The sequence below is a fragment of the Leptopilina heterotoma genome, unplaced genomic scaffold (genome assembly GCF_015476425.1).
Source record: "Leptopilina heterotoma isolate Lh14 unplaced genomic scaffold, ASM1547642v1 Lhet_272, whole genome shotgun sequence".
Classification (NCBI taxonomy): domain Eukaryota; kingdom Metazoa; phylum Arthropoda; class Insecta; order Hymenoptera; family Figitidae; genus Leptopilina; species Leptopilina heterotoma.
Window position 1 is genome coordinate 467,261 of NW_025110982.1, and position 20,475 is coordinate 487,735.

The 20,475-nt window shown below is 28.8% G+C and overlaps 2 protein-coding genes across 5 annotated transcripts in view; one reads left to right on the forward strand and one right to left on the reverse strand.

Moving 5' to 3' along the window:
• The window catches only part of LOC122503881 (SET domain-containing protein SmydA-8), a 182,786-nt gene that overhangs the window by 27,420 nt on the left and 134,891 nt on the right, over positions 1–20,475 (reverse strand). The window lies entirely within an intron of this gene.
• The window catches only part of LOC122503883 (elongation of very long chain fatty acids protein 4-like), a 38,272-nt gene continuing 21,568 nt past the window's right edge, over positions 3,772–20,475 (forward strand). For 2 of the 4 annotated variants that reach the window (XM_043614637.1, XM_043614636.1), the window contains exon 1: positions 3,800–3,953. Coding sequence is in view for 1 of the 4 variants with exons in the window: in XM_043614635.1 (XP_043470570.1) it covers positions 3,908–3,953 (46 nt within the window). In the remaining 3 variants the exon portion in view is untranslated. Of the gene's footprint in view, positions 3,954–4,792; positions 5,053–20,475 lie in introns of those variants that run through there. The other 2 variants (XM_043614635.1, XM_043614638.1) reach the window with 2 other exon arrangements.

Consider the following 20,475-nt stretch of genomic DNA (forward strand, 5'->3'; position numbering starts at 1 on the left):
TTAAATAATAAATTTTTCTCCATTTTGTTTAACTGAACCAATGAATATAAATTTAGGAGGAGTTTGATTTTCTTATTGGCTAATAGCAGTTTTTTTTCTTGAGGGGTTGAGACTTATATTTTTTAAATTTTAATATTTTCTCCATTTCGTTCTTTTGAACCCACGAATGAAAAATAGTTTTTATTAAAAGGGAGGAGTTTAAATTTTAATTTAATTGGTCTTAAACATCCATTTTATCTTTTGGGGGTTGGGACTAAATTTTATCTTTTTTAAAGTTTAATATTTTCTCCATTTTGTTCTATTGAACCAACAAATAAAAAATATTTTTCTATAAGAAGGAGGAGTTTAAATTTTATTTTAATTGGTCTAAATCATCCATTTTTTTGGGGGGTTGGAATTATATGATTTATTTTTCAAATATTAATTTTTTCTCCATTTTGTTTAACTCAACCAACAAATAAAAAATTGCAGTTTGAAAATAGGAGGTGCTTATTTTTATTGGCCAGAAGCTTTTTTTTCTTAATGAATTAAGACTAATTGTAACTTTTTAAAAATTAAATATTCACTCCCTTTTTGTACTGTTGAACCAACGAATAAAAAAATTGCTTTCTTAAAGTAGGAGGAGTTATTTTTTATATTCTACTGAATATAATACCTAATAATTAATTTTCAATCAAAATTAATTGTTCATGTTATTTATTTTTTACATGAAATTGTTTAAGAAATTTTTATTTAAATTTATTTTTCTAAGTAAAATACTGATTTTTAGCTATGAATAATATTTATTTAAATAAATTAATTTATTTTAATAATCCAAAAAGTTTTGCTAAATTTCTAATTTTTGATCACATTGTTTAAAAAACATTTTTTAAAAGTAAAAGATATGATTTATTAGTAATATCTCTTAAATCAAAGAAAGCAATTTTTTTCAATGTTTACTATATTTACACATCATTTTGAAACTTCGCGCGTTTATCCAAATCAGTTTCTTTCGTTCCGCCGTTCAGAATATGATTGTAGTCAATCGTAGTCTGCTACAAGTATCACGCATGTTACCAATACATTGACAGGTCTCACAGTTCGCATATTTATCATTAATAATTGCACAATTTACGATTTAATTCAACTTAAATAATGAATAAATCGACTATAGAATAGTTAATTTATTAATTATAAGAGCTTTTTCTAACATTTTTAGTTTTTTTAATGAACTTTTTTCCACTATTTAAAGTCTAACACTTAATTTTTTTAAATAAAACCTTAAAATAAATAAAATTAACTTCCTAAAAAATATTCTGCAATTTTTATTTCTATTATTGTATAAAAATTTTCAATCTTAATAATCTTTCTTATTATGTTTCCTTTTTTTATTTTTCTGTAATAAACCATGTAATTTAAAGCCATGGACAAATGTCACTTACGCCATCTGTCGCGCAAAACGCGCGGCGACATATCAACAGTTTATTCTAATATCGATCTTACACACACATACATCCTACACTAAAACTGACATTTCCTACTTTAAACATTAATTTCTCAATAATTTAACTTTAATTTATCCTAAAAAATAGATTAATTTCATCCTAAGATATTCATTTATTCATTTCAATAGTTTTTTTAAACTGTTTTCATCTAATTTGTAAAATATTATAACGAAATACGAAGTGACGACGAAGTGACGACGAATTCGTCGTAATTTCGTAGTTCACCCATCCGCAAGGGGAGTTAGAATTGTTTTGCATTCATTTGTGAGTTAACTTTATACAACATTTGTTTCTCAGATAGATTTATACTGAACTGACGTTTAAAATAATATTATCTCGTCAGGAGGCGTCGAAATGTTTGACTTTCTGCTGTGAAATCGCAGAGGGAAGTACGTACTTTCGACCGAGGTATGAAGAAAAATAATTGAGTTTACAGTTTTCAACAATAAATGAACTTCAAAAGGCTTTAATTTGAAATCTTATAAAATATCAATTTTTAATGAATTTAATTAGAAATTTTAAAAAATTTAGAATTTTTAAAAATGTTAATAATTCAAATTTTTCTTGAAATTAGTTAAATCTGTTAATATATTTAGTTAATTATTAAAAATAATGAATGTATAAAAAAAATTTAATTAAAGACACTAAAAAAATTTAACTTTTCAGAAATTACGAATGATTACAGAAATTCAATTAATTCTTACAAAAGTTCAATTATGTTCAAAATTTAAAATAAATTCTCCTCAAAATTACAATTATATCTTTATAAATAACAAAATTCTTCCTCCAAAATTATTTTTACAGTGTATTTAATTGAAGAATTTTGGAATAATCATAATTTCCTAGAATTTAATTGTGAACAAATGGTTTTAAAAATTCTCAAGGAACTTTAAAATTTTTTAAAATATTTTGATTTAAAGAAGAATTTTAGTTAAAAATTACAGAAAATAATAATTGAATTGAAATGATAAAAATAATTTTTATGAAGTTACAGTGACAATATTCTTAATGTAAAATAATAATAATACTTTTATAAGTTGTTTAATTTCAAAAAGGTTTGAATTTGACATTTTTAAAGATCTGAATTCCTGTGGTAAAATAATAATAATTAAATATTTATTAAAAAAGAAGTTATTGATGTTTTCGAATAATTTTACAATTATAAATTCGTAAATACATGTAACAGAACATTTTTTTGAATAAAATTCTTTTCTTTATTTTCTAAAAACTTTAAAAATTTCAATTTCATTTTTAATTAAAATTTCCAATTGACAGATAGAATTTATAAACATTTATTTTCTTTAATTTTAAAAACCTTTGAATTTTATTAAAGCAATTGTTATTAAGAAATAGAAATTATGCAAATTATTTCCTTTTGAAAATTAAGAATTTTGTACAAAAATATTAAGTAACAGAAATATGTCATGTTTTTCTTCTCAAAATAAAAGAATGAGTTTGTAAACAATATTGTTATTGAGAAATAAAAACTATGCATAACATGGATACATTTCCTATTTCTTAATCATAATTTTTTAACAATTAACAATTTTCTGAAATTTTTTACAAATAAAAAGTAAAAAAATTTGCATAATTTAGAGACTGCTGAAAATGGCTTATCAAGTGAATTAAATATTTTCTATATTGACAACACAGTAGATGGCAATGTATTCCAGTCCTATTTTTTTATCTTTGAATATCAACTTACAGGAAAATGTTTATTTCCTTAATATTCTGGAGTGAAGGAAATTTATTTTTTATGCCATAATAATGAACAAAATTTAGAAAAACAAACTAAAAAAATCTTCGAGTTTTTGGTGTAGGCTGTTTTTAAGGTTTCAATGAAGCTTCCTTTGAGGAAAACATTTTGAGCTTCAAAGAAGCTTTCCTTAAACTTTCAAAGAAAGATTGGGAAGATTTCACTGGAAGCTTCTGGGAAAATCTTGTACTGTGTGGATAAAAAAACATTCAAAATTAAGTGTGCTAACGGAATCCTTTTCGAATTTATTTATAATGTTTATTTGCACTATAAGTCTATTAAAATATATTTAATATTGGAGAAAAATCAATTCAAATCTAGTAACCTATAAGAAGAGTTATGTTAGTCTACTAAAAATATTATTATTTGGTGCAATGGAATGACCGATACTTTTGAAAGCTTCTGCGAAATGTCATTTAATGAAGTATAAAAATTCTAATGAAAAAAATAACAATAGGTCAAGCGATTTGTAATCGTACATTCATTGAATTATTCAAAATGAACACATAAGAGAATTAATTATTCACTTAAAATAACCAAACCGTATCACTCAGTTCTTGTAACTGTTGATACACAGTTCTTAATTTTAATCGTGTTAGTATTATAATTCAACTGTAATTAATTAATTATTAATCTATACAGGATCGGATATATATATATTTTTAAAATGGGTCTTATGGACACTATAAACTACTATTATTATGATTTGTCTGGTAAGATTAATAATAATTTTCTAATTAAACAATTTTTTTCGTTTTAACTATAGTAAATATTTCGTCAGCTTGGTAGAAACCTACAGAAGAGACTACTGTAAAATGGATATTAAAAGTTTATAGGTCGAATTAAATGTAAAAAATACTGACAATTAGAAAGTGATAATCAAGAAGTGATTCTCATAAACCCAAATGCCTTCGCAGTCTATTTCCTTTTCTATACGTTATATTAGTGACATGACGGTTAAATGTTAAATAAAAATACTTTCTCATGTGATGAGAATGTAAAAATTAAAAACTTTAATAAGATCAGGTGAGAGAAAAAAGTGTTACAAATTTGCATCAAGCAGATAATGTGAGAATAAAGTGAGAGATAGAAATACAATTCTGAAATTTAAAAGATAGTTCAAGAAATATTTTCCAAGTTAGTGTGTCTCAGTGTGACCAGACTGCAGACTCTGATCCCCCCACCATAGCGCCAAACGTACTCCTTCCATATGCCACTAAAACACTCACACTCCGCGCGTTTCACTTGTCGGTGTGCCTCTTTTTCATTTTTCTATATTCGCTAGATAGACTAGGCGGATACTCAACGACAGTAGGCTAGAAAAGAGGCGCGACTTTTAAAATTCCTAATTCCACACGGAATATTAATAAAAGCTAAAAATGGTTTTTTTCAACGTTTTTACTTAAAGAAATGAAAAAGAGGCACACCGACAAGTGAAACGCGCGGAGTGTGAGTGTGTTAGTGGCATATGGAAGAAGTACGTTTGGCGCTATGGTGGGGGGATCAGAGTCTCCAGTCTGGTCACACTGGTGCAATATGTGTATCCGACTTGCGTCCCTAAGGTCAAGAGTTCTAGACCTCTAGCATGCCATATTTTTTAAACTCAGTTTCAAGTGTAATATGTCTTCTACAGCACCAAAATTTTCCGAAAAATTAATTTTTCTTTTAATTCTCTAAAAAAATTAGAAAAATAATAAATAATGTTAGTATGAAAAATACTAACATTTTGAGAAATAGCATTATAAGCATGTGTAGTAGTAGTAGAAGTCAAGGAGAATTTCATAGAGAGAGGGAACGAAAGCTGAGTCACTAGTAAGTCCAGAGAAAAGATTTTGAAAATTTCACTTTAGGAATTTTGTGCGTCCCTGTACAGTGCAAGTGTATTCAGAACCGCGTATACAACAGAATACAAATAGAAATTTAATTAAAATTTTTTTAAACGGCAAAGGTAATCGAGGAGATGGACCGGTATGAAGAGCGTATGAACAGTTTGATTCTTCATGGACCGACACAACAATTAAATTTTTTAAAATTTTGAATCTTCACGGACCGACTCTACAAAATATAATTTTTAAAATTTTTGATTTTTCATGGGCCAACTCTACAAAGACCTGCTCTACAACAATTTCATTTTTCAAAATTTTGAATCATCATGGACCGACTGTACAAAGAACGAGTCTACAACAATTTAAATTTCATAACTTTTGAATCTTTGGGGATCGACTGTACAAGAACCGGCTCTACGAAAATTTAAGTTTTAAAAATTTTTAATCTCTATTGACCTGCTCTACAACAATTTAATTTTTCAAAATTTCAAATCTTTATGTTTGATTCTACAAAGACCGAGTCTACACTGTAAAAAATTTAGGGAGTTAACGGACTCGGGAGTTGGGAGTTAAATTTTTCGAGTTAAAAATCAACTCTAAAAGAGAGTTAATTTCTAACTCCCTTCATTCAACACCCGCGCGAGTTATTTTTTCCTTGGGGAGTTAGCATTTGGGTGTGAAATTTTAACTCTCTTTACTTAACTCCCCTGGCATTAACTCCCCAATGGGTGCGACTTTTATAGACCCCCCGGGGGAGTTAAAATTTAACTCCCTTTTTTTACAGTGTACGACAGTTTAATTTTTCAAAATTTTAATCTTTGTGGACCGTCTGTACCAGGACCGACTCTACGACAATTTAATTGTTCATAATTTGGAATCTTCATTGACCCGTTTTACAACAATGCAATTTTTCAAAATTTTCATGAATCTTCATTGTTGACTCTACAAAGACCGACTTCACAACAATGTAATTTTTCTAAGTTCTTCAAAAATTTGAATTTACAGTTTTTAGAATACGGTTAAAGTTCGATAAAGTACAGCACAGTTTGGATACACAAAAAAGTGGTTTTTCGGTAATAACAAATAATTGGGCTTTTTAATTTTATACTAGCGCCGTATACCTTTTTCGCTAATGCTCGTTCGGTTGTATTTAAACTTTTTTTTACTTATTTATTTGAGCTAAGTAAATATTAACTGGACATAAATATTTTAATTTATAGTAGCAAAGAAAAAGTTATTTGTACCAAATACGAATTACTTTTAAGTAAAATAAATGGAATAATTGGATCTAATAAATATTGCTCTAAATCAATTATGAAAATTACTTGAATCAATAATGCATGGTTTTTAATTCAAATAAATATTTATTTGACTCAATAAAATAATTTTTTTGAAATAACTAAATATTTATTTATTCAAATAAATGCCTATTTATATTAAATAAATTAATCTTTTTACATTTCCATACGTAAAAGAATTATCAAAATAATAAAAATAAAAATTTTGTACTATCGACTCTGCATTCTAAGGACTTAAGCCTGGAAGTATTAGCACTTAATTTTTACAATTAAATTAAAATTTCAATCCCTACGTTTCAATTCCTACGGGGATTGAAACCCAGAGGCACCTACATAACCTATTCCAGTTCAAAATGTCAAAAAATTGATTTTTTATTTTTTTTATTTGCGGATTTCTTATAGTGTCAAGAATACTCTCCTAAAATTGTATTGCATAATTCGAAGTAAAACAAAAGTTATGCATACTAACTTATTCTTCGCCATGTCAAAGATATTTTTATATGCGGATAAGCAGAACTAATCGGATGATTTAAATGTTTTCTTATTTGCATTTTGTAAAAAAGACAAACAAAAATGTATTTGGTGTTGCTGATCACAAATTAGATATCAAATTTTCAAAATTCAAAATGGCGGATCTAATATGGTGGAAGAGAAAATTAAAAATCAAGTGGATTCGCTTGAAAATCGTTGCTCTGGAATTTTTAGGGTTGCTGATTACGAATATGATATCAGATTTTTTAAATTCAAAATGGCGGATCCAATATGGCGGCCAATTTTTTTTAAAAAATCATCGGATTTCCTTGAAAATCGTTACTCGAAGGTTTTTGGGGTTATTGATCACAAATATGACATCAGTTTTTAAAAATTAAAAATGTCGGATTCAATATGGCGGGCAATTTTTCAAAATTAAACAATTTTGAATTTCAAAAATCTAATATCATATTCGTAATCTGCGACCCCAAAAACCCCCCAGTAACGATTTTCAAACAAATCCGATGATTTAAAAAAAATTGTCTGCCCTATTGGATCCGACATTTTGAATTTTAAAAATCTGATACGATATTCGTAATTAGAGACCCCAAAAACGCTTCAGTAACGATTTTCAAACAAATCCGATGATTTAAAAAAAATTGTCCGCCCTATTGAATCCGACATTTTGAATTTTAAAAATCTGATACTATATTCGTAATTAGCGACTCCAAAAACTCCCCAATAACGATTTTAAAACAAATCCGATGATTTAAAAAAAATTGTCGGCCTATTGGATCCGCCATTTTGAATTTTAAAAATCTGATATGATATTCGTAATTAGCGATCCCAAAAACCCCCGAGTAACGATTTTCAAGCAAATCCGATGATTTTTTAAAAAAATTGTATAAACTTATCATCAATCAAAACTTTAAGTGCGTCTATCTCAAAATGTCTTTTTTATCTGGTAAGAGTGATACTTCGAGTTCTTATGAAGCGATTTTGAAAAATTGAACGGCATTTGATTCATTGTCATCATGTCTATATGTGGAACCTCAAAATCTGGAAAATTTCCAACTCCCTTTTTATTTATAAGAGAAATTCTGAATAAAAGCATGTGTTTTTCATGTTTTGGGAAAAAAGTACTCCAAAAAATGGAGGGGAAGAAAATGTCACTTTTTTGAGGTTCCACACCTGAAGAAATATCTAACGAAGAGAATGTCACTTCGTTCTTGGTTGTATCTGTTTTAGAAAGTTTGGAATCGATCTTACTATAAGAAATTGACATTTTTGAAAATGGCGTATATCGCCGCCATTTTGAAATAAAAATAAAAAATTCTTTTTTTGCATATTCTTAAATAAAATATTTGTCACATGTAAAAGAAATTTTACAAATAAATGTCATAGTTATTTTCATAATATATACTAAAAAAGCCTTGTTATTTCCTGTTTTCAACTGGAATGGCCCCTTAAAGACATTGACAACCGAACAAACTGAAAAAATTATATTCAATATGTCTATATAAATTGCAAGTGTAAAAATCTCAAGATTTATATACTATTCTTTACTATTATTTTTATAAAATTATTTGAAATTAATATGAATCTTAATAAAATTATTATATTTTATATATTTAACACATATTTATTATTTATGTAATAGATTTTTATATTGTTAAAATAAAATTACCTAATATCAATTAAGACAAATAATTTGTATTTATATCTAACATTCGTTTATTTGAATCAAATAATTAAAGTAATAGTTTAAAATTACTCATTTATTTTCGTTTCAATAAGTGATTTATTTGATACAATTATTTTTGTTTTTTGTTTTTATTAAACACTTTATTAGCATTAATTGATGCATTAAATAATTTAGTTTACTTGAAGTCATAAAATAAATAAATAAATTTATTGTTTTAAATAAGGGAGAGTAGACTACATTAAACCAAGTTTTTTATAATTAAGTTTTACAAATTTTGATCAGGTTTTTGTATCAAAATGAAACTGAAGTACTCCTTTAGTTAATACACACGTTACAAACACAAATTATTACACAGCCCCAAAAGAAAAGAAAAGTACCCTGCGCGAAAGTCCACAGTACCATAACCCTATGTATTTTGATGCGCTGAACACGAATCCGAAGCCAGATTTGCTCCATCACGTCAGGATTTTTTTCTAACCTCAAAAAACATGTCAGATTTTATGTAATTTATGTAAAATACAAAATTTTTTAAAAATTGATTAGATTTTTCTCAAACTTGTTTTTTGGGGTTTTTTAAGATCGCTGATTACGAATCTGCAGTCAGTTTTTAAAAATTCAAAATGGCGGATCCAATATGGCGGATAAATTAAAAAAATTTGTTGGATTTTCAAATTACTTGGTATATGTATAGGGGTTTTCGGGGTCGCTGATTATACAAATTTGCAGTCAGATTTTAAAAATTCAATATGGCGGATCCAATATGACGGTCATTTTTTCGAAAATTGATTTATTTTGCTTTAAAATGGGTACTCACTGGTTTTTCGGATCGCTGATCACAAATTTCAAATCAGACTTTAAAAATTTCTAACAACTGGTCCAATGTGACTTGATATGCAAGCATTTTGGGAGTCGGTGAATTTAAAAGTTTCGAAAAGTTTGTTGGTAAACATTTATGCAGCAGGAAATGCAGATTTTTGGTAACCTGAATGCCTAAATTAAAATGTATTTATCGAGACGACATCTAGGAACATTTCTAGAGAATTAGGCATAATTTCTGGATGAAGTTCAATTCAACAATTGCAGAATACTTTTCTCTTGAACGCAGGCCTGCTAGGACATAATACTGTATTGTATTTCCGTTGTGCTTTGGCACAATATAGACCTTATCATTTAACACCGGAAGTTGAAGCTACGCCATGACAGACGGCGTGATTTCAAAATTTTCGAGCAACTTTGTGTCCGAATGTATATTGTGCTAATAACAATTCAAATAAAAAACTCGATGAAAATGATATTTCAGAAGCAAAATTAACAGGTAGAGAAAACAGGTAGAGAACAGGTAGAGAAAAATACTGTCTGTCAATTAAAAATATGGTTATAAAGCCGAAGTCAGTGTTTAAAGGGTAAAGAAGTCTATATTGTTTACATGTAAATAAGCTTATGTTATGTTATGAACATAACCTTACCCAAAGGTCTCATTTTCGATATACTTGACAAGTTTTGCAATTACTTCGAATATTTTCATTCCTAATATTTCATTTTCTAAATGTTAAACGGTTTTGGGAAAGAAATAAAGTAATAATTTTCAGTCAAATAAGACTTGCAACGAGCATCACTTTTGCAATTCCCAAAACAATATTTTTTTTGTGCATCAATTTTTTTCCTTTGTGGATTATTTTTCTCAGGGATGCTGCTCATTTTTAATACACGCTAATTTTTTTCTACATTCATTAGTAATATTTTTTAATTACTTTTCACTATTGGCACTGTGCATTTTGTACAAAAAGTGCTCGAAATTTTGTCGAAAGTTATATATATACTCTGCGCTTGCGCAGTACAGACTCCTTAAATGAAAAGGTCTATTAATCCTGCTGCTTCGATAGATGTAGTAGGCGATGACAACTGCCCCGAAATGGGATGTGTAGAATGATTTGCTTCCTGTCTATCGAAGTAACGAAGCCAGCGAAGGCGCGCTGCCTTGCAGGGGGACGTTAGGGTGTGAGGATGATACCGTAGTGTGTCCGACGACGAGTTGACAATGTCTTCGTCAAAGTCGGAAAGCTCTCATACTTAGGCCTAGGGAGGTATGAGGGTTATCACCCGTAGGACGGTGCACTCGCCTGCGATCAAACCAGGATCCCTAGGGTGCGGGCATTTTCCTAAATATCATGGCTTTCAAAAATCAAAACAATAAAAAAAACTTCAAACGCTTCAAAAGTTCATTTTGGAGTGTCAACCTCACAACATACATGTGACAGAAATGCAGATGTATTTTGTTACGTATGCGGACAATTTGATATCCCGAAAAATCGCAAATTAATTAATAAAAACATTAAACAAATTTACAAAGATTGTTTTGATTTTGAGATAGTCAATCAGAATGAAAAATGGGTTCCACATACAATCTGCAGTTCCCGCTACACAATGTTAACTCGTTGGAATGATACGAAAGAGGATAAACACCTGAAGTTTAAAAAACCAACATTGTGGAAAAAACCATTGAAACGAGAAGATTGCTACTTTTGCATGACCAATGTAAAGGGCTATAATAAAAAAAATAAAAAGAATACAATTTACGCATGTGTAGTATCTGTGAAAAAACCCGAAATTTTAAGTCATTTAACTCTTTTTTCTGCAAATATGGAAATCGACAGTTCACCATTAGAGTATGTACTTTCCGATATAAGTGATGAGATTAATAATATTGTAGAAGACAATGATGATATTTATATTCCAGATGGTTATCAGGAAGAAAAGGATAAAGAAAGCTTTACGCAAGAGAGCTTAGCAACCGCATCAGAGATTTGAAATTACCCAAAAATGGAGCAGAATATCTAGCTTCAGTTTAAAAAAAGAAAAATTTGTTATCTAAAGGCACCACAACTTACTTTTATCGTGACAGAGAAAAGGAATTTCGGAAATATTTTACAAAAGACGATGAGCTTTCATTAGTATATTGTTCTGACATTAAAGGACTAATAAATGAATTGAAACCAAACATATATGACGATCAACATTGGAAGTTATTAATTGACTCTTCTAAAAGAAGTCTAAAGGCAGTGCTAATTCATAACACTAATGTTTTTGCTTCAATTCCCGTAGCCCATTCCACTGAACTTAAAGAAGATTATAAAACTGTCAAATTAGTTTTGGAGAAAATTAAATATAAAGAACACAATTGGCAAATTTGTGGAGACTTTAAAATTATAAGTATCATTTTGGGCCAACAAGCAGGTTTTACGAAAACACCTTGCTTTTTATGTTTGTGGGACAGTAGAGATCGAAAAAAACATTACGTACCAAAATAATGGACCAAAAGAACATCCTTTACATCAGGTTCCAAAAATATTATAAAAAAATCTCTAGTTGATCCTACAAAGGTAATTCCACCACCTTTACATATTAAACTAGGGGTAATGAAACAGTTTGTAAAGTCTTTAGATAAAGAAGGGAAATGTTTCAAGTACCTGGAACAAAAATTTCCAGAGATATCTGATGCTAAATTAAAGGAAGGAATTTTTGTTGGGCCTCAAATTCGCAAACTAGTAAAAGATGAAAAATTTATCACAGTAATGAGTAAAAAAGAGAAAGCTGCATTTGGCTTAGTTTTTAGGGAGTTATTAAAAAATTTCTTGGCAACCATAAGAGCGAGAATTGGGAACTAATAGTGAATGGTATGATCAAAAACTTTCAAAAATTGGGATACTTGATGAGTTTGAAGCTCCATTTCCTACATTCACATCTAAGTTACTTTTCCAAAAATTTAGAAGACTACAGCGAGGAACAGGGAGAACGGTTTTATCAAGATATTAATGAAATGTAGAGCAGATATCAAGGCAGATGGGACGTAAATATGATGGCTGACTATTGTTGGATGCTAAAAAGGGATATTGTTCCAGGAAGAGTAAACTTAAAAAGAAAACTACTGCACAGGTCTTTCGAAGCCAAACGAGTCAGTTACCATAAACAGACATAAATAAAAATTACATTATTTTCAAACGGACATATTGATTTTTCAAAATCTAATTGAAGATTTGTTATCAGTGGTCCGAAAAACCACTGAGTACCTATTTTAAAGTAAAATAAATCAATTTTCAAAAAAAAGACCGCCATATTGGATTGTGGGGCTGTGTTATGATTAAATAATGAAATTTAATTTTTTTCTAACCAGTTACACTTTTCTTATTTTGAAGGATGTGTGTCTACATTGAACCACCTCTAATAAAACACTACAAAATGTAATAAAAAAACTTAATTATATTTCCACCAAATTTTTAGTTTTGTACGTGAAAGACAGTTTTTTTTAGTTTTTATTTGTAAATAATAAACCTAAGTGCCGGAAATTTTTGGACATAGTCTGCTTCGGTAATACTAACTTATATATTGAGTATTAAAAAATTTCACTCAGTCATTTCTCAGAAAATTGAAGTGGTTCACTGTTGACTAATGTTCAATAATGTTTATTTATATCAAATATCCAATTAGTTTAATTAAATAAATAAGTTAATTGTTTCAAGTATGTTACTCATTGTTTGTATTAAATAAATTTATTTATTGCAGTAAATTAATTATTTTGTTGGTCCAATCAAGATTTATTAGATTCAAATAAATGTGATTTAAATAATTCAACTTATTTGAGGAAAATAAATATTTATTAGATCCAAATAAAAAATATTTTTCTGATAATTTGAATTAATTGAATCAAATAATTTTTTTCAGTGCAGTGTGACTGCACAAGTAGTAGATCAATTAAGTGCCTTAAGCTTCTTATTTTGTCTTTGAAACCTAACTGATTGTTCTTAGACAAATTTCAAGGCTATTCTTCATAGTAGTATGAATATACGAAGGTTCCAAAAAACACTTTCTTTAAGGATTGACTTAATTTTGACACCTGCGTTTACTCATATACGCAATCAAAGATAATTTGTCAATGATCCGAATGTAGACCAGTGCTGTTCCAAAACAATTAATTGTTTTGGTTATCACTCACAAAAACATTATATTATATTTTCATCTCTTTTCTTTTATAAACGAACAGAGTCTCGTCGTGCATCACTAGTTTTATATCCCCTTCCTTTTTATTTCTACATATACGATGTGACTAAATCTCAATTAATCCTATTTTAATCGTTTCATGTTTGACTTTTTCGGGGTTGCTGATTACGGATCCGATGTCAGTTTTTGAAAATACAAAATGTCCGATCCAATATGGCTAACGAAATAATTATAAAGGTCAAACTGAACTCATGAAAATGAATATTCCGGGGTTATCGGGATCACTAATTACAAATCCCATATTTAAAAAAAACTTAAAGCAGGTGAAATAATTGTCCAATGTTACTTTTCGGATAATTATGCATTTGTAGTACAAGAATCTGCACAGGCATTTTATTACAATAATGATCAGTGCACTGTACATACGATCGCATATTATTATCGTCTTGATCATGAAATAAAGTATTCTTGTTTTATCTGATTTCCTCAGTCATGACACTGCATCAGTGAACATTAGTCAAAAAATTGTAATAAAAGTCTTGAAAGAAAGACTCAGTCCTCAAAAAATAATTTATTTCAGTGATGGAGCGAAACAGCATTACAAGAACCATTTCAATATGGCTAATTTACTACACTATGAGGATGATTTTGATTTTCCTGCAGAATGGAATTACCATGCAACAGCTCATGGGAAAGGAGCTTGTGATGGCCTAAGTGCTGCCATGAAAAGAGAAGCTGTCCGAGCCAGTGTCAGTAAAAGTAATTTGGAAAATGTTGATGTTTACTTTTATACCAAGCAGGAACACGAAAGAGGTTAAACAACAATTAATTGTTGTTTCACTAAATGTGATTTCTAATTAGAAAACAGATTTAGTAGATCGAAACCAATTCCGAATATTCAAAAAAGGCATGCTTTTATCCCGATTCCAGAGAAGCGACTATTTATTAAAACATATTCAACATGTCCCAAAAGAACTGTTTTTCCGAAACAAAATAAAAGATTATAAGATTGACTCATTATATATGCGACCGCAACATCGATTCACAACCCCGAGAACTCTTGAGAAAAACTGTTTGAAATCCAATTCATTTTCAAACTTAAACGCTATTTTCGTTATTAAAAATTATATCAATCGGCCTTTTTAAAGGCTACAAACAGATATTGGATCCGCCATTTAGAATTCGAAAATTTGATGTCAGATTTGTAATCATCGCTTCCGAAAACCCTCAAAAACTCTTATGAAAAACTGTTTGAAAATAAATTTCATTTTACAAAATCAAACAACATTTTTGTTATTAAAAATTATTTTAAACGGACATTTTAAAGACCACAAAATGATTATAATGGATCCACCATTTAAAAATTTTAAAAACCCCGAATAGCAACTGTCAAGCAAAATCAGTCAATTTTCAAAAACTGTCCGCCATATTGGATTCGCCAATTAAAAATTTTTAATCAGACCACATGGCCTTTTAAAGGAAGTATTTGTACCTATTAGTTGCCGCTCTAAAAAACATATTTTTCTTAAAAAATGTTCTGAGCACAAGGTGATCGATTTGGCGTAAAATAAGTTGTTAAAATAAAAATACAGAAACGTATGATTCCGTGTAGAAAGATTTTTTTTATTAAAAGTAAAAGAATTGTGCTAGAAAATTGAAATTCTTTAAATAAAGACCAGCAAAACCTAACACTATTCTACATCATTTTCACTACAAATTATTCTGGTCAACAACAAAAATACACCTTTTAATAAATATTAATCTTTTTTTATTTATTTCCCGCAAAATATGAGTTTATCCTTTTAAGGGTCGTTTTCTTTAATTTAAACAAAAAATTAGGGTTTTTTGAGTTGTTTCAAGAGAAGTGCATAAATTTATTGTTCTGTTTTGCAACACAATATGTTATTTAATTTTCTTTTACTTTAAACTTTGAATATGTACATTTAAGGGTAGTTTTTTCGATTTAAAAAAATTCAACAAATTTAACATGTGCCCTTAAAGGGGGGAGGTCTAAACGGTGAAAAAAGCCTGTTTTTAAGAATTTTTTTGTGGTGATACGTAAAAAGTTAATTTATTTTATCGCTTTGCATATAATATTGCAACATTTGAACAATAATTCTTTAAATTTTAATTAAAAAATATTAAGAATTGATCGAGATAATGAGATTTTCTTCAGGCGCCTCCAAAAAAATTAATTTGCGGTGTACACTCTAACTCGCAATAGAATCATCTAAAACAAAAAAATCAAAGTGCATTTGTCAAAGGAGATGTTTTTTGAGGTAACGCTGGGAGTTTTTTTTATTTTTCGATTTTTTGTAGCACTTAAAAGCCAAAAAGTCAATTTCCGCCATAAAAAATCGATTAATTTGTTATTGTAAAATTGGTAATTTAAAAAAAGTTCCCATCCCTGGTTAAAAAACCGGACAGATTTCGGACTAATCCGAAATTTGTCCGAAACAGTGCGGTTTATGGTCAGGTTTTTGTCACCCGAAATTAATCCGGATAAATCCGAACTCTATACGGTTTTTGAATAACTAGTGAATTCGGAGTTGGTCCGATGAAGTCCGAAATTAAGTTGTTTATTTTAACTAGTGAATCCGGAATTTATCTGAAACAGTGCGGTTTATTGTCAGGTTTTTGTCATCCAGAATTAGTCCGGATAAATCTGAAATCTATACGGTTTCTATACAACTAGTGAATCCGGAATTAGTTCGAAACAGTCAAAAATTAGTCCGGAAAATTTAGTGAATGTTAATAAAAAAATAATTATACAAGTTACACATATTAATTATTATTACTTTATGGTACATTCAACATATTTTTTCGATTTACCTATCGCAATTTTATTTACATTAACTTGAAATTACTAACGCTTGGAGATTCGAACCTACACCTATCTACACCTATCTACTTCAAAGACTGACTACTTCGCAAGAAGTTATGGATGACGTTCCCTCAACATTTGCGGGAGATACAATTAACGAAGTAAGTGAGTCTCTTATTTGCATTGTATGTTCTAAAGAGAATTCCGGTGCACATATTTGCTCAAAATGTAATATGCCAGTTCACGTGACCTGTGGTAAGGTGGAACCAGAAAATGAAGGTTATGAAGGAAAAATATTATGCAAGATTTGTGAAAATAACAAGGAACAGCAAAGTCAACGAGAAAAAGCCAAAAAAGGTTTCCAAAAACCAGCTCAAAAAATGATGGAGTTATCTGACGCCAAACATCCAAACGTCGAGAAAGGATCAAATGTGAGGATTAAAGTACCTGATGTTGACAGGGCAAAAACGGATGCACATTCCATTTTGGCTGTTTTACTTAATAGGACAGATGATGGCTTTTACAAACTGGGTACTAAAACAGGTATTCTACAACAATTATATGCAAGATCGCAATTTAGTGTTTGTAAACAAATATTTCTCACAGAAAAAGATGTTCCTAATGTTAAAATTTCTTTGCGTCAAACGGCAATACAACAATCTTTTGGTTCTGGTCAGGGTTTTCAAAAGTGCGATTGCAACTCCAAATGCAGAACCAATAGGTGTGCTTGTCGTAAAAATAATATGTTTTGTAACTCCAAATGCCACCAGTCTTGCTTTATATTGCAATAATAAGTAATTATTAGTTTATTTTTAAAAAAATTAATAATATTGAATGACAATTTGAATAATGATATTAATTATTATATTAATTATAACTAATATAATTATATAATAATTAATTATAATTAATATTAATTATTTAATATATAAGTAATAATTTCATTTTTAAAAAAAAGTTCTAATATTGTACACTTGTTATTAAATAAAAATTTTTACTCTGAAAAAATAATAATTCATGTTTTATTTCAGATAAATCATTTTTTCGCACTTTAACGAAAGTAAACTCGGTAATGTTCGCATTAACTAGTTAATCTGGACATTAACTAGTTAATGTTCGAAAAAAAAATTTTCTTTTGAACTTTAACGGATTTGATCAGGTAATCCGCAGATTAACTAGTTAATGTGCACATTACCTGAATTTCGGACTTTAACTATAACATATATGGGGCAAAATTCCTCAACTGTCCAGGTCAAAAAATGAATTTTCTCTAAACTTTGCTAAAATGTAACTATTATTAGTAGAAGTGTAAATATAAATTTTTTTTGAATTTGATAAAATATTTTTTGAGTTATGAAGTTTGAAAATTTTGATTTTTCTGAAAATATCTTTTTTTCAATTTAATATATTGATAAGTAAAATTAATCAAATTTAAAGTATCAATAGTGATTTTTAAAGGGGTTTTCACGGGCTATAAGCTGGTGATGAAAAAAAAGTTGTTTTTTTCAATTTGACCTTGAAATTTAAGGTCAAATTCTTAATTTCAATATATCTCAAAATCGATGTTTTTTATTTTTTTTTAACCTATCCCAATCGAAAGCTTACCTTTTTTCCTATGAGCCATGTAAAAATCAGAGTAGGACCATGGAAATTTTTGAGGAAAATAATAATTTATCATTATTTTACATAGAAAATGATGATTTATTATTAATTTCTTCAAAAATTTCCATGGTTCCACTCTGATTTTTACATGGCTCATAGGAAAAAAGGTAAGCTTTGGATCGGGATAGGTTAGAAAAAAATAAAAAACATCGATTTTGAGATATATTGAAATTAAGAATTTGACCTTGAATTTCAAGGTCAAATTGAAAAAAAACAACTTTTTTTCATCACCAGCTTATAGCCCGTGAAAACCCCTTTAAAAATCACTATTGATACTTTAAATTTGATTAATTTTACTTATCAATATATTAAATTGAAAAAAAGATATTTTCAAAAAAATCAAAATTTTCAAACTTCATAACTCAAAAAATATTTTATCAAATTCAAAAAAAATTTATATTTACACTTCTACTAATAATAGTTACATTTTAGCAAAGTTTAGAGAAAATTCATTTTTTGACCTGGACAGTTGAGGAATTTTGCCCCATATACAAATTCAATATTATTCCAAAATCATTCCGGATTAAGTCTTTTAATTGGATTGAATACGGATTGTTTTATTTTAGATAAATTTTTTAACGGACATAATTTCGGATTGTTGCGGAATAATAACGAACTTAACTCATAGACATTCAAGATTACTCCAGACTGATTTAGGAATCATTATTTCGCTGGCATTGATGTTAGACTAACGCGGATCATTTTCGGACATTTTAGTACAATTATCGGACTAATCCACACTAATTCCAAATTGAAGGGGACTAATGTCGGATTCATTTTTTACAGATTTCGGATTGTTTCGGATTATGCCTTTTTATTGTATTAAATCCGAATTGTTTCAGATTATGTCTTTCAATTGGATTAAATCCCAATTGTTGCAGACAATTGTCGGATTCATTGCATACAGCTTTTGGATTGTTTAGGAAAAGGATTTTGCCACAATTAATTTTAAACTGATGCGAACTAATATCGGATTTCTTGTTTATAGAGTTCGGATTGCTCCGGACATTTTGCGGATTAAGTTTTTTTTAACTATATTAAACTCGGATTGTTGCGGACTGATTCCGTATTCTTTACATATTGATTTCGGATAATTCCGTACTTATTTTAGAAGAATTCTTCACCGGTCATAAATTCGGATTGTTGCGGACTGAATTCGTAGACATTCAAGATTACTCTGGAGTGTTTTCGGATTCAGGTTTTCGTTCGGATTGATATCAGACCAACGCGGATCATTTTCGGACATTTATCGTACAATTTTCGGACTAATCCGTACTAATCTGTCCGTATTTAATCCGGAATTAGTCCGATATTTTTACTAGGGAGCGTCACTTTAAAAAACATCTCCTTTAACAAAACCACTTTGATTTTTTTGTTTTTGATGATTCTATTGCGAGTTAGAGTGCACACCGCGAATCTATTTTTTATGGAGGCGCCTGAGGAAAATCTCATTGTCTCGCTCAATTCCTAATATTTTTGAATTAAAATTTAGAGAAATATTGTTCAGATATTTCAATATTATATGCAAAGCGATAAAATAAATTAACTTTCTATGTATCGCGGAAAAAGAAATTCTTAAAAACATACTTATTTCCTCATGTTTAAGGGTTCATACCACTTTGTCATCTTCAAAAAATAAAAATTTTCTTATTACGGATTTCGATAGTCAAATATGTCAAAAATGTGGTATAAAATTTTTAGAAATATCCCAGCACTCAAAAAATATTTTTTTCAGTGCTATTTGAACGCGTACACAGGCTATTTAAGTTTACAACACAAACTTTATAAAGTTAATGTGGTTTTGAGAAAAACGCGTTTATAAACGCGTTTTTCTCAAAACCACATTTTTCCATGCTGCGTCATGTTTTTCTTAGAAACTGCAGGACCGATTCTTAAATTTTTTTACGAAAATCTTCGTCACATATGTGGGTATTGTCGAAACTAGAATTTTATTATTTAAAAATATTAATTTTCACTATTTTTTTAAACCATAAAACACCTTAATCTTCGAAAATCTTTTTTTAAATTGTCGCCATTTTGATATTTTTGCAAAAAAATTAAAAATTCTAGTTCGGACAACAAGCACAGTTCTACTGAACTTAAATAAACTTGCATTTTGTAATTCAGATTTTTCTTACCGGAGAAATCGATTACGCAGCTGGCATCGGTACTTTCAGCAGGTCTAAAAGTATTATTAAATTTTAAAGAAACAAATAATATTTTTTTAATGAAATAAGGTTTTTTATAAAGTTAAAAAAATGTATTGAACTAAAAAAGATGCAGATCAATATAATCCATAGGAATCGTAAAAAAAATTCTGAAAAATAGCTTCATTTACAAGCGTGTAAAGTGGTATGAACCCATAAGTGGCACATATTCCTGTAAGAGTTCAAATTACTTCTTATTGTATAGATAATGTATAGTTACTTAAAAATATTCGTAAAAAAGTTATAC